General features: G+C 42.5%; 2 protein-coding genes and 2 long non-coding RNA genes across 14 annotated transcripts in view; 1 reads left to right on the top strand and 3 right to left on the bottom strand.

Moving 5' to 3' along the window:
- Window positions 1-7,160, bottom strand: part of LOC137667671 (uncharacterized) — a 167,417-nt gene extending 160,257 nt beyond the window's left edge. For both annotated transcript variants that reach the window (XR_011048828.1, XR_011048827.1), the window contains exon 1: window positions 6,931-7,160. This is a non-coding gene — a long non-coding RNA (uncharacterized lncRNA). The remainder of the gene's footprint in view (window positions 1-6,930) is intronic.
- Window positions 7,161-7,268: 108 nt separating this feature from the next.
- Window positions 7,269-15,130, top strand: part of NR2C2 (nuclear receptor subfamily 2 group C member 2) — a 42,152-nt gene continuing 34,290 nt past the window's right edge. For 3 of the 5 annotated variants that reach the window (XM_068409514.1, XM_068409519.1, XM_068409517.1), the window contains exons 1-2: window positions 7,269-7,577; window positions 10,784-10,864. In XM_068409514.1, the coding sequence (XP_068265615.1) occupies window positions 10,808-10,864 (57 nt within the window). In that variant the 5' untranslated portion in view covers window positions 7,269-7,577; window positions 10,784-10,807. Of the gene's footprint in view, window positions 7,578-7,771; window positions 7,923-10,783; window positions 10,865-12,158; window positions 12,259-15,130 lie in introns of those variants that run through there. The other 2 variants (XM_068409516.1, XM_068409515.1) reach the window with 2 other exon arrangements.
- LOC137667567 (interferon regulatory factor 2-binding protein 2-like) lies at window positions 7,543-8,262 on the bottom strand. Its single transcript, XM_068408351.1, has one exon. It carries the CDS (start codon window positions 8,260-8,262, stop codon window positions 7,543-7,545), a length of 720 nt encoding a protein of 239 aa, XP_068264452.1.
- The window catches only part of LOC137668189 (uncharacterized), a 41,116-nt gene continuing 36,150 nt past the window's right edge, over window positions 10,165-15,130 (bottom strand). For 3 of the 6 annotated variants that reach the window (XR_011048886.1, XR_011048885.1, XR_011048889.1), the window contains one exon: window positions 10,165-13,172. This is a non-coding gene — a long non-coding RNA (uncharacterized lncRNA). Of the gene's footprint in view, window positions 13,173-14,901; window positions 15,081-15,130 lie in introns of those variants that run through there. The other 3 variants (XR_011048887.1, XR_011048888.1, XR_011048890.1) reach the window with 3 other exon arrangements.

Raw genomic sequence — 15,130 nt, 5'->3', positions numbered from 1 at the left:
TTTTGTCTTTCTTCTGATCTGTCAAAAAAACAACTGCAGCGTGCTGGCCGGCCTAACAGAGCTGCCGTGTGTGGGACTTAACTGCTGAGCAAGATCTCAAAAAAAATATCCAGTCATTAATACAAGATGATGTAAATCAGAAAAAAAAAATATATATATACACACACATATAAAGTCTGCTAAATCCATCAGCTTTCACAGCACTTGGTTCAGATTCCTAACGTTCCATTTCAGTGCCCAGTGATATATTTTTCACCACAGTGGCGACAAAGAGTAATTCTGAAAGCATTTAACCACGTTAAAGGAAACCTTAATCCAATTTTGGATTGTCATGAATTTGTATTGTGCCTTAGAAATCTTGAATCTGCTGTGCGTGTTCATTAGAATGAAATAAACCTTTGCTCTACTGCCTTCCTTTGACTCAAATATTTTTAGATTACAAACTTGATTTAAAAAAAGGTCAGTCCACTTGTACTTTCACAAAGCTATAACCTGGTATCAAATAAAAAGACCGTGGCCACGTACATGTCTGAATGTGCACACAGTATCAACTATGCAATGACCTCAGTACCAAAAGGAGGGCCATCAAGAGCTTGGTGCACAAGACAAAGGGATCAGGTGAGCTCTGATGTTGTCAATTAGATGTTGGAAAACAGCAACAGCTACTCAAGCTCCTGAAGAATAAGCAAGTCCAGTGACACTATAAATATGGCATTTCAGGACGGAGGGAAGTCACTGTGTTCTCTAGTGTTCTCAATACCCTTGTAGCATACTGTCTAAGTGGACAGTGTGTCCTCTACTACTTTTAACTAAATCTGACTGCACGTACACTTTCAGGTTTTCTAGAGAGAAGTTCAAAGGCAAATGCCACACATTGTACAGAGACAGCATTGCATCTTTGTCCTTGCACGTTCTGGAGATAATAGCAAACAGCATATAACACATAAGATATAGAGACTTTTTTTTAAAGAGCATCTTTTATTCACTGGAACGGTCCCCACTGCACAAGCAATACTTAAATTCTGACCACCACCTAATCATCATGAGTGCAAGGAATCACTCTTCCCTCTTTCCAGAATAAAACAGCATGTCATTAGCTAAATAACTGCATTTCCAAATAAACCCGTAAAACTACTCAGGACTCAGGCTGAAGTGAGATTTTTCTACAGTCGACAAAGGCTAGAGCAGACAGCAAGCTCACTTTTGCTAAGAGACAAGGACAGAGAAATGAGGGCAAAATCCCACAGGATGGAGGTCACTAGCTTCCCTCAGCACTGACCAGCCACGTACAAACCTGAACACAAGGCACAAGGACTCGTACTTCAAAAATCATCTACTAACGCTTAAAAGAGAAATTTAAATTGAATGTGGCATTAACAAGACCAAACAGTTTATACTGTTAAAACCTTCTCAGTCATTTATCACTGTTGAATTCTTCCATGCTAGTTACCAGCTTTGCTCTTAAAATTTACCGCAAAAGTTTCAGGAAAATTCTATGAAGATTTTAAGCACCTGAAATGACAACTTGGGGAGGAAAAAAAAAATTCAGAAGAGCTCTAAAATCCTGTCAATCCCAAACATTTAAACCACAATGAATAACCTGAAATCCTGCTTTTATTTTCTACTTCTTGGCCTGCCCTGATTGTTGACCCCCTCTTAGTCCATTATGTACTTCTACTGCCAACACCACCACCACGACCAGAGAGAGGGTTTTTGGCCTATGCCATAGGTACTCTCTCAGCCGCCCCGTTTCACTGCAGGGGTGGTCTCCTTCCACAGCTAAAGCCTTTCCCTCCCTCTAAGTGTGCACATCTCCCGTCTCACCTCTAGTCTGTGGTGAACTCGATCTGTTCTGGGCAGCGAGCAACTTCCATGGGGTCTCTTCCCTCCTCCTCTTCTGTGACAGCTTTGCTGCACATTTTTTCTTCTGAGGCAACTACCCCACGAGAGGGAGGAGCTACAAGGTCCTTGTGATCAGCAGGAGAGTTTGAAAAAGACCATCACTGAACTCCTGTCTGAACTATGGCTGGGAGCAGCTGGATCCTTCCTGACGGGAACGGCGGCGCGCGCAGGGGAGCCCGCGCGCCTGAGGGGAGCCGCGGCGCGCGCGGAGAGGAGCCCGCGCTCCTGAGGGGAGCCGCGGCGCGCGCGGAGAGGAGCCCGCGCCGGAGCAGGGGAAAGTGCGAGAAGGAAGAAGGGGCAGAGAGGAGCCGGTGTGCGCTGACTGGAACCCCCCCTCCCTCAGGCACCGCGCTGAGGGCGGCAGGGGAGGGCGAGGCAGAGGAATCAGGAGGGAAGGAGTGAAACAGCCTGGCAGAAGAGGGCAGCAGGGGATGGCGTTGTTATAATTCTTGGCTTTCTCACCATCCAAATCTATTTTAACTGCCAGTTAGTTAAACTAATTTTCCCCAAGTCGAGTCTGTTTCGCCCATGACAGTAACTGGCATGTGATCTCTCTGTCTTTATCTTGACCTACGAGCTTTTTCATCCTATTTCCCCAGCCCCGTCCTGTTAAGGAGTGAGCAGCTGGGTCAGCATCTGGCTGTAATCCAAGGTCAACTCACCACAGTGTGGCAGACACGTTTAATTATTTTCTTTGCTGCCAATCTAGTTATTAACCTTTACTTGTAGAGTATCTCAGTTCTCTTTGATCTTTTTCACCTCCAGCATCTTCTATTTTCTCTCCAGTCACAGCTAAAGCCAAAAAAGTGCCTATACAAGCACTTTTTATTAATGCTTTTTTAGAAGTCTGTGTGTATAAATTCAGCAAATTTCAGCATTATCTAATACAATATTGCTTATTAAACAAGTTAAGGGCATAGAGTATAGTTCTATATTTCGCTGAAGTTACTGCAAGAACCGCAGCAAAATTTGTCATAATTGTGGTGCAGCTTTCTTACTGCACTTGTTGCCAACCTCAGCGAGCACGGCAGAGCTGCACAGCAAGCAGGACTGCACTCTGCGCCAGAGCTCAGAGTAAAACTGCTGCGAGGCCTTTCCTTGGTAGCAGAAACAAGGAAGAGCAAGGAGACAACTCCTGTCCTCTAAACCTTTCCTCAACTTGCCAAGCAAGAAGCAGAGAGGGAAAAAGCAGCAATTCATCTCCAGCTCTAGCATTTTCCATTCTTCCTTTCAGTCAGAGACTTGTTCGTAAGTGGAACAAGAGGAATTTGTGAGAAGGGAATGGAAGAAGATGGACAGCAACTGGAAAAGACACTAAGGAATATATAACCATTTGTTATCTTTAATTTGGTGTATCACATAGGATTTTAGAATTACAGCATTTTTCAGCTATTAACTAACTTTAAATAAGCCCACAGGCAAGATGCTTGTTTAACTAGAGCACAGGCAGTATGTTTGTGTCAGCTACTTCTAGAAGCATCACAAAAAATAAAAACAATAATAAAAATAACAGCCTGTCACTATCACAATCAATTACTTGTGAGCTGCAAATTTAACATTTCCAAAATTTCAAGTAGTTACAGAGATGAGTACAACACTACACAAGAGAACTCAGAATTTGTTCACGGTTTTTAAATACAAGAAACAAACTAAATCAAACACTCAAAAATATTGGTATCTCATAACTTCTATTTCCATAAAATCATAATAGCATGAAAGCATGTGGTTTTAATTTATAATCACTTCCTCCCACCCCAGAATCCTCACAACTACCAATGTATACCTTGGAACATTTATCTTATGTGGTTTATTTTCCAATTACTGTGCAAAACATTCAATAGGATATCTGCAGGCTTTGTTTAATAGGTTATACAATTCTCATTACTGCATTTTCATTTCCAGTACCACTCTGATAGAGCAAAAATTTACCTTTAAAGCATTTCTGTATATGTTGCCTTCCAGCCAATGTCAGTAACTGATCCAGTCACTGGCAACATCCAAAACTATACAGAATTTTGCTTTAACAGACTAGACCACTGCTCTAAGTGCAATATCCTACATCTCAAAGTATCACAGACCTTAGGCTTTAACAAAGAAATACAATGTGTATGCTCAAAAGCACAATGATGTAAACAGACAAAAACACCCTTTCTCTTGAACCACTTGATCAGTTAGGCTCCAAAGTCAGAAACCTTCAGTGCAACATCCTCCCATAGCAGAATTCTCACAATGCACAAAACTCTAGAAGAGGGAGCCCTGCTCATGTACACTCGTGTATACATCCCACAAGGTAAAGAAACAACATGCTTGGAAACTACCACCAGCATGCACCTGCTTTAGGGGCATCGCATCCCAGTGACTGCCCGTCTTTTCTGTACTCCTACTCCTTTATGCCACAGCAATCCTTTCACGAGTACACATACATTTGGTTGCCAATATATATGGTATTATCAAGAAAATAATTCAGAAACCATAATACAAGTTTATGGAACAGGTGTTTTCATTTTCCCTTAAGCTACCTATTAAGATTATTAATACATATTGACAGGATATTGCAGATCTTTAATTGTGCAGGTTTATAGAAGAATCTTTAACAGGACTTGTAGGGCCTTCAGACATATGTGTTCCTATTTCCAGTCTTTCCTCAGACAAATCTCAAGCTTACTTTAACAAGAATTCTGTTCATATTAAAAAAAAGAAATGCAGTGACAACTCAGAGGTACATTCTTAAACACAACACTAGGGGCAGAACACTTCATAAGGCCAAGAAATAATAGCGGTAATTACACAGGCAAGAGAAGCAACCTTCCTACCTAGGCCACCTGACTGACTGCCACACAGCACAAGGGCACAGGGTATGCAAGGTCATGGCTGTAGTGCCTATGAGCCCCAGAGTGCAGAATCACAGGAGTTTTCAATACATAAAACCAGAAGAAAGACAACTTATGTCGAGAGGTTACAACATGACTGTAAGAATAGGTGGAGGTGAGCTGCGCTATAGAGTCTGTCCCTCTAATTTATCAGTTCTAAGCCAACTGGTAAATTCTCTCATGCACCAAGACCACTGACAAAGCTTTGTCATGATATTTAATGCACCTTTGCCCAAGCCAGTTAAAACAAGAACACACCACACCCTCCAAGCACACTCTTGCACACTTCTAAACACGGAGTAGTGACAAGGATTGAGAAGACTTTTTGTGGGAAAATTACTTGTCTGGTAAGCAATTATAGAACAACTACTACAGAAAAGTAAACAAAGACCAAAATGCAAACACCTGGGGAAGTTATTGGGAGTCCTTGCAAAGTCCTGGCTTGCTCTATGCATCAGCTGAAAAGCTCAAAATTTCAATCCACTCCAAATACTGACAGACAAAGGTCAGAAAAGTAGCAGTCAAAAGCTACCGAAATGCTGGACCACCCTTTTAAGAGGTGTGGGTAAGAGAATTTGCTATCGAGCAGAAGCAAATTAATTTAAAATATATTTTAGTATCAAGGAAAAATAACGCTATTTCCCTGAAGAGCTCGAACTAACTATAGAGGTTTCTATATAAAGCAGAAATTTAACTGAAAGCATCCTAATCTACTTCCTCCCCATTCTATATATTCTGATGTTCCTGCTCACAAAGATAACTCTAAAACTCAAAAGCTTCTTCATTCATGGTGGGATTCTCCTCTGGTTTATTCAGCAAGTGACAGTCCATCACCGAAGAGTGCACAAATGAACATAACCATAGGGAAGAAATACTAGGTCTTCTCAGAGAATTCTCTGACCACAAGATTGAAATACTTCTAAACCTAACCATGAACATAGCTAGTGTGAAAAAAAATAATTAAAAGATAAAAAAATGATTAAGATTCTGATTAAAACGTTTTAGAATAGCAAATAAAGGACAAAACTAAAGATTCAGTTTAAATTTGCTTACAACCATTATCCAACAGATGCACATCTCACAGTTTAAAGCCAGACTAACAGCAGTTTATTCCCGTAGTTTATATCACTTTTAAAAAGGTGGGCTTTTCTTGCCAAATTCTCCGTTTAAAAAACATGCTCCACAACCCATTATCCCTGATTTGTAACAAGGGAAACACAGTCCTACCCCAATATCTAACCTACTTCTACAGTAAGGCTATTATGAGAATTTTGAAAATCCTTAAAGAGATCTGTGTTACAAAAATGTATTTACACTTTAGTAGTATGTTTTATGAAGTAAAAAAAAGAATCTGCTTTTGAAGGTATGTGCATGTCCATATTTTGAGAATTTGAAAATTCATATATTTAACAGTAGTGCACAAACACCCAAGACATTTTTTGAAACATTTTCCTTTATTTACGTATTGCAAACACATCTGTACGTCACGTGCTTTAATACCATTAACTCCAGTTTTTCACACTAAGGCATAGGCGTAGTTCTTAATTTTTCATATCCTTGCCCCGAATCACCAGTTCTAATAAAAAAAACCCCAAACAAAAAAATCAGGGTGCTGACTGCATAACTACTCTGACAACAGCACCTCCTGTTTAAGTGATTATTGCCTTCAGCTGCTCTCTCTTCCATACATTTCCTTTCAGGAGTTACTATCACTTCACATCTTCCAGTTTTACTCTTCATCTGACCACTCCTTAAGTTATCTTCTTTCAAAATTACTAGACTTAAGAGAAACTTACTGGAAGCATTAAGATACTTTTGATAGGTGCACAGAGTTGTGACAGTGAAGCGGCGTCACGGGTCAACATACAATAGTCTCACAAAGAGGACAAGCACTGAAAGGTGGTAAGCTCTCAAACCACCTCAGCTGCACCCAAACCTGGCTCATGCCTACAATCGCACATTCGGAGGCAGAACCACCCTCACCTGCAGCCAGCTCCACTGGGAGAGCCCTAATCAATGACTCTGACTTTACAAAATGAAATAAAAAGTCAGGACAGCCTGGCAGTGGCCTTTGCGAAAGTCAGGATCAACTGCACGCCTGCCTTTGACTCTGCATCCTTAGTAAGAACCAAGATGTACGTGGAACATTAACACCCACCTGTGCGCGTAACAGCCACCTCCAACCAGTTAATTCCAGCAGCAGGCTGTGCAGGAGCCTCACAGCCGAGGGTCACAAAGCACTGCCTTTGGACAGGGGCCGCATCTTCCCCTCAGGGTCCGAAGAGGGAGCCTCGGCAAGGGCTGGGGCCCTTCAGCCCCCGGTGCCCGCCCAGCGCGCTCTCCCGCCGGGCCGCAGCGGGGGGCGGCAGCCCCGAGCCTCCGGCACCACCGGCACCGCCGAAGCGCTGCCGCCGAGGCCCGGCGCGGCTCAGGTAGCCCCTCCCCGCCGCCGCCCCCAGCCCCGCCCCGCGAGGGGGACGGGGGGGCCGCGGCCCGCCCGGTGCTGGGAAGAGGAAGCGGGGAAACGCGCTCGGGCGGCGGCGGCGGCGGGCGGGGTCACGAACTCTGACCTTTCACAGGGGCACGGCACACAAAACAAAACACCACCAGCCCCCCACCCCCCGCGCGGCCCCGTAACACAGACCCGGCCCCCCCCCTTCCCCCCCGCGGACCCCGTTAGCCCCCTCACCGCCGCCGCCCTCACGGGGGGAGGGAGGGCCGCCGCTGGGCACCGTCACCCAACACCGGCCCACCTGGGCCCGGGTCGGGGTCACCGCCAGGGCACGTTTGGCGCCAATTCCTGAGGTAAAAAATCGTTTTTTAAAATTGAGGCGGCCCGGTGGGGTTTCTTTCGTTGGGGCCAGAAGAGGGAGGGGGCGCGGGGAGGTGGCATCGGGGCCCTGTTCGGGACACCCCCGCGAGCGGCAAAGGGGAGGGGTAACGCTCGGTTTAAGGGGAGGGGGGATTTTAAGTCTCCGGTATTTTGCTGGCAAGCGGGAGCCGGCTGTGCTGTAGGCTGGCCTACGGCTCCTGCAGAGAGAGAGAGGGAGGACCATTGTGAGGTGCTCGGCCGATCCGGTGCGGGAGTCGTGTTGCGGCGCCGCGGCGCTGGAATGTGGGCCGCCTGAGGTCGGAGCCGGTCCGGTCTCGGTGAGAGCAGCCTGCTGTCCGGGGGGTCGCAGGGGCCACGGTCGCGGCGATGACGAGCTCGGGACACGGACACAGGGAGAGAAGATGGAGTCTGAGCGGGCGGAGGCGGCGGCTTGAACCCGACCCTTTTACCTTTGCCACCGGGAGGGCGGAGGGGAGGGGGCGGCGGGTACTTTGCATACGGGGCTGAGGCCGCCGCCATCTTACCGGCCGCTTTCCTACTGCCATGCCCGGGCCTCTCATAGCCCGACACAAGGATATACCGGAGGGGAGAGGGAGGGGGCCTAATGGCGGCGGCAGCAGCCCCGCCTGGGACTTGGCCGCCAGCCAGCGCCGCCATCTTGTGCTTAGCCGCGTCCCTCGGGTGTTTTCCCTCTCACTCGAGAGGCGGGGCCGCCGGCCGCACAGGCGGGTCCCTCAACCAATCGGTGGCGCGTGTGGGCGTGCCGCGCCCTCGGTGAGCTCATTGGTTGGCGCGGGAGGGGTGTGGTTTCTCGGCGCGCCGCAGCCAATGGGGGCGGGCGGCGGGAAGGGGGCGCCGTCAGGCCCGGCTCGGCCCGGCGGCGCCGGAGCTGCCCCTGGCCGGGGCTCTGCGCTCGGTGTGTTCTGTGTAGCGTTTGCTGCAGGGATTCCTGCCGGCCTCCTGCCACAGCGGCTCCCGGCAGAGCCTAACCTGCGAGGCCTGCCTCTGCGGGCTCCTGCTGAGGAGAACCGTGCGGGCCTGCTCCTCCGGGTAGCCGAGTCAAGCCCGCAGGGTGGTGAGCTCTGTTTCCTTAAGACAAAGGAATAAATTTCAATAAGCTTGAATTCGGCCTTTTGCCATGTCATCCTAGCAGGGCCATACCCAGAGAATATCTCAAGTGGAGTGTGTGACTTTCCTCCGAGATTTCACTGCAATTTAGGGAGAGATCAATGGCTTTATGCCACGTTTCAGCACATCTACATGTACTGAGTTGGCTGCCACCCTGTTACACTGAAAATATTTTCCTGGTGCTCCAGGAAAACCTGTTTTCTTGGTTTGTTTGGGGGATTTTTTTCTTATGAACTTGCTCCTCAGGGGTTTTGCTAGGAAGCTGATGTTGCCTTGTGTCATGTTCTGAGAGTCACATCATTAACAAGTGCACTTGGCATGGCTGTGTATGGTCTCTGGGCTTCCATTTGGGTTTGATCAGGTAGCCTCAGCTTACTGTGTTTTAGGAAGGTCAAAAGTACAGAAAACCTTGGTGGATAGCAGCACCAACAGCAAATCAGTCAGAGCCTTACCACAGCAAAGACTTCGCTGGGTCTTAGAAAGGTGTTCTTATGAACAAAATACCTCATCTTCAGGGCTTCCTTCATCTTAAAGCACTGAGAAAACAGAATGTTACGAGCATATGGTTATCTCCCTTGCTGAACATAAAAAAATGAATTTAAAATAAGAGAAAACACTGCAAAGGAATTACTGAACAACTGAGAAATTATCCACAAGCTGCAGTATTAAGTGGGTCTGGTGGAAATGGTTCATAAGCTTACTGTGCAAGTTGAACACTTGAATAAAAATGACCACCTGTATGAGAAACTAGCATAAATATGATATCCACAGGGAATGCCTCAACTTTGATCGTGTGTTGTTACGAAGTCTTCCATTGACATATACAAAATATTGTTCATATTTAATTTACCACAATACGATTTAATCTTTTTAACTTTAATGAATTTTGACATTTGCAACAACGTTAGCTTTGTAGAAGTTGCATTTGAATGGGGGGGTTAGTGCTAGAGACATGCATGCATTTTTCTGTTATGATTTGCTATTTTTTCTAGTATTTTTTAATTTTATGTTACACGGGGGGTTGGAACTAGATGATCTTTAAGGTCCCTTCCGACCCAAACCAGTCTGTGATTCTGTGTGTGATTGCTTTGTAAGTACCAACAGAGGGTTTTCAATAAAACATCAAATGGGCCAGCATTCAGGAATGCCTTTTCATTACCTGCGCCTGGGTCAGAATCTGAACTCTGGCTCTGTAATGAGCAAGTCACAATTAAAAAGTGAATGCATGAATTTGAAGCCTTATGTAAATTTGCTCTTGGAGAAACACGGCCCTAATAATGATCATTAAAAATACACTGGAAGTGTTTTTTTCTTGTTTCTTCCTTTTTTTGTTTGCTTTGTCTTACTTTTTTTTAAACCCTGAAGAGCGTAAAGTTGAAGGTGCAGACACTCAAAATAGGATAAAACAATTCTGCAGTTCTTTCTCCTCAGAGTGATAATATTATCACATTATAATAAAGAAATAGTTAAGGCAATAGAAAATACATTTTGAATGTGACAGTTTATTGCCCTTGTTGTGCAAGATTACCGTAAGAATATGGATGAACATGGCACTTAGAATGACTCGATAAAAATTTGTTCAAAACAGCATTTTTAGATTGCTGTTCCCATGTTCAGCATGTAGTGTAGAAGCAGTTTAACTGTAAGTTTTCTCTTCCCTTGAGTTGAGGAAAGCGCCTTAGAGGTCTGTGAATTCCACAAGCTGCATCAGTATTTGACACTCAAATTAGTCCTTTCTAGTTTATGAAGTTAACATCTTTTCTTTGCAGCTTAAATAATAGAGTAAAAATAGCATATTAGAGGCTTTATAAAGTAAAAGAATAACTCTGTGCCTCAGCTTTTTGAACAGTATGGTTCCAGTATGCATGTACTGTACGTATATGTGTGTATAGATCCATGTACACACATCCATGGCATATTTTCTTATTTGTCAGATACACATTAAACAGTATTGTAAATTATCAAAAAGTCGTATCAGAGCTTTCTTTAATAATAATAAGAAAACCTAACTTTTGTGCCTGATGGAAGTTGCTGGCATCTTTTCAAACAGGTTCTCTAATGATCTTGTTTCACCATGGCAACCAATATGGAGGTGCTGGCTCAGCAGGTAGTGGAGACTCGGGTGGCTGAGGTGAGTGACAGATGATATCACAACAGTTGGTATGTGAGCTTTTGAAATGAAAAACATATTAGGGAGTCCTTGCTGTTTACAGTTAAGCATAAATGGAACAAAATTGTTATAGAACAGTATTGCTTTACACTTGGGGACAAACAAGAAACCAGTGCAACCAATATGTAGTGTGCTTACCTTGCTTCATTCTGGTGGCCCCCATATTAGGAATGCAAGTAGGAAATTCAACATGAACTACAGAGAAACTTGGCTGTATTATGGATTGTTTAAAAAATTAAAACAACAAAATTTCTGGTCATTTGATCATTAGCTTGACTATTTTGGACATGAAAGGTTTCTGCTCATCTCTCGAGTTGTCATCTAAATCCTGAACAGTGTTTCAAGTTACCTGTTTTACTTATGCACTATATTGAATTTACAGTAGGGTGATTAATTTAAATCAGGCTTTATATTTTCTGCCTACACGTATAAGAAAAAGAGCACAAAATCTACTTAAAGTGATATTAAGTGATGTCTTATCTTGATATATATTCACTGAAGCTTGGATGCTCAACAGCTAAACTGTCTACATCAACACATAAACACTGAAGCTGCGTGTGATCGTGGCCATAGAAAACAACCTGTTTATGTCCTTCAGTATGCAAACTTCATTCAAAAAACAAAGTAGAATTTTTGTTTGTTTAAAATTATGTGGTTCAATATCCTTCAAATTTACTATGATTTATGATATGATTACATAATTAAGGGATTTCATAAATAACAAAGGGCAAGTAGGCTGAGAGACCTCTGTAGACAAGGCCACTTTTCAGACATTAGTTTGGGGTTTTTTTTTGACCTATTGAACTAAGTTTACACCTGGATATTAACAAATATTTTTAATATTTTTATATATATAGATGAAGCTCTATATATGAAGGAAATATGTGTGTTGTTGTGTTATCAGAAATGGGTTTGAGATTCCCTGCTTAGAGCAATTTTCTCCTAAAAAACTTTGGTTCTTTTTAAATAGTGTGGAAAATGGCCTACTGAGTATCCTGGAAATAACATCTAAGGAGTAGTTTCAAAAAACTCTTAACATTTCACACTGAAAACTGACAAGTGAATTTTCACTCTAGTTTGCTATACCACGTATCAGTTTGGCAAGCTGCACTTTTTAAAACACTTCCAAACAAACTTGTAAATAAAAACCCGTAATGGAAATACTGGCAAACCTTATGCTATTTTGGCAGAACTTGAGTGCTATAATCACATTTAAGGCACATAAAATATGTGACATTTGTAATTCCTCGTGCAGGAAATGCACCGTGGTAACATAGTGTGATGGTTGTATCTTGCCACTGGAGAGAACGCTCCATCTCAAGAGTGTATGAAGCTCTGTGATTTCTTCCTGGCCGGTGGGTAAATAGAGGGCTTCATCTCTTTACAGTATTCAGCTCCTCCTTAAATTATATGCCTGTCCACTGCACAACACCATGAAAACTTTGTTCATGGAAAAACAGTTAAAAGCAGCATTATCTCATTAAGGATTAATTAATGCTATGACCGTGTTAACGTTGAACCATTTCTTTGTGAATGGCTGTCTGCCTGCTATTTGTGTCTTCAGTCAGATACAGCTTTTAATACAGGTAAATACATTACTAGTTTTCTTGAAGTATGCTGAAGTTCTGTGTTTGTACTCGCTGTTTCTCAGAGAAAATGTAGCATGAAACTTGGCACTGGCCTTAAAAACTGAGAGGCTTTTTAAGAATATAATATTTTTCATTGATGAAAATTAAATGGAAGGAGAGAAAGAGTCATTAATCATGCACTGAATTTTAAGTTATGAATGATGAGAGGCAAGTTGCAAACAGGATAATGTAATGCAAATATTGGCAGGTTTAGCTATATCTGCATAGTTCTTTCAACATAATTGCCACATATGTAGTGCATGGGTTTATTGAGAACTATGACGCCAAGCACCAAATCAGACTCTCATGCAAGTAGGCCATATGTTGTTTTTCTTTCTTGAGCAATAGTTCGTAAGGTTTATTTCCCATGAAACTCTGGTTGTCTCACAGAAGTTACTGAGCGCACTCCAGTATTGCATATATTTTTGTACTTACTCTATTTTTAGGACTTTGTAAAATTGTCCTTGTAATGGTTTCAAATGGTTTCACTGCTGTTGCTTGTGTCTGCTTTATAGCAGTGTTGCTTGTTGCATTTTTCCAACTGTGCATTTCTGAACAGACTGGGTGAGAGAGTTCCATTTTTAGTGTCTGCAGTTGCCTTTACTTACAGTTCAGCAATTCCTCCTCATCCTGAGTAGCTTCTGAAAAGCATAAAAAATACTTTAGCCTTAATGCAAAAATAAGTAATGCTGCTTTTCTCAAGTATTTATTTAGTAATGTCACTGTGCAATATATCAGTGGCCCAGGTTCAGTCCCAGCACCAACTTAATTTGATTTGCATATTATTTAAGAAAAATGTAATTGGTTATGAAGTGGAGATGTATTCCCTCTGCAGTGCCTGAGTTTTTAATGCAAAGTTTTTAAACAGAAGTGTCACTGTGGGGAGGAATAAAGGCTATTTCCTCTTTCCAACATCAGCTCTGATATGATCAGGAAGAACTTTCAGTAGTTGACTGTCCCCTTCCAGTTCCATGACAGCCACAAACTATTCCAGTGCATCCTTTCTCTCTGTCAGAGGCTATAGGGAGAGAGTCACAGGAGATTTGTTGAGCCCTGTGCTCACTGGGATCTTGTTTACGCCAGCTGCGCTGCTGGAGGGTTTCAGTTGCTTTCAGTTCCTCCAGTGCCCTGACAAGAACCTGTCAAAACCTTGGGCCTTTCTGAAAGTATGTTTTGCCATGAGACTGAAAAAATACTGGACATCTTTGTCACATATTTTCTTGACCCTCTTCAGATCTGTCTGACACGTTACATCATCAGCAGTATAGGTTTAAGTCCAGATGAAGCACAATGTGCTGAAAAAGGAAAGTAGAAACACTGCTGTTCTGATGGAATAAGTTTTTTCTTTGTTGTAAGAATTAATGGAGTGTAAAATAAGGCCATTTATGTTCAATATTTTATTATTATCATGGGCCATTTTCCAATTTCTGGATGAATTTTCAAGGTGGAGTTTTAATGCTGAGTCTTCTCAAACCATTTTTAGTTCAAATACGGCTTTTTCTCAAGTAACTGTTAATTGCTTAAGACCTAGACATACCGTCAGCCTGAGAGGTATCTCACACAAAGTGTATATTGGAGTAATGAGATCCTACATGGCTTAGGCAGTTTGGCAGCCTCTGAATTCAAGAATGTTACCAGATGTGGCATAGCCCTGGTGTAATACAGATATTGGGGTGTTATGTAAGATGTAGGCTGTGACTTTTTAGGATGCAGACATGCCAAGAATTGCAGCTTCTTCCATGACTGTTGCCTTCATATGTCTCATACAAGATCTTGCACCAGCATCCTGTTAGGGCAGTTAAAATACAGATGAGTTCTTCCGTGGAGGATCTGAATTTTATCTGCCATTCTACAAAGGGCCCAAGTGGTCAGGCCAGTTAATTCCAAAGAGTATCACTGAAACTTTTTTTTAGATATATCTTACATCTGTGAAAGAAATATATTTGGACATTTCCAGGCAACACATACATTTTTCATAAAAGCCTATTATTGATTTAATGGCCAAAGAAGTTCATTAGGAAAAATATCTATAGAAAAATAAGTCTTTCTGATTTGATTTGAGATGTAGTGGTTTTTTATGGTGTAAAACTTGGTACCATATTTTTCATTGAAATTCTTTAACTGTTTTATGAGAGAAAGCTTGTAAAAATAGTTTAAATTTCTGTGTGCAGTTGAACGTATTTGCTTAACTATGCCTTACTTTAATTTCTGTTCTCTTTTCTTACAATGGCATTTCCAACAAGTGAAATACATACAACAACAAAAATAAGACTCTAAGCAGAATGGTAGATATCTGAACTAATTTCTGAATAGTGTTTTCTGGTGAAAATTACTAGGTACAGAAATTTCAGAATTTCTCATTACCTTAAGAGCCCCTCTGTTACATTAAACATAATATATACTCTTGTAAGCATTGTTCTATAAGAATGTCACTGTTGAAATATTGAACAGAAGTTTCCATCCATCACTATGGTGGTTTATTACAGTAGCGTAGCTGATGTCCTGTGAAAGCCTTTGTAGCTGTAATATTTCTGTGCAGCATATAGTACCTGAGAAAGTTCCATTGAAAAAAGAATTATTAGGCCCTAAAAATCTAACA

This window comes from Nyctibius grandis, chromosome 10 (genome assembly GCF_013368605.1).
Source record: "Nyctibius grandis isolate bNycGra1 chromosome 10, bNycGra1.pri, whole genome shotgun sequence".
NCBI lineage: Eukaryota > Metazoa > Chordata > Aves > Nyctibiiformes > Nyctibiidae > Nyctibius > Nyctibius grandis.
Note: the sequence above shows the minus strand (reverse complement) of the source record. Positions and strands in the feature narration are given on the sequence as shown.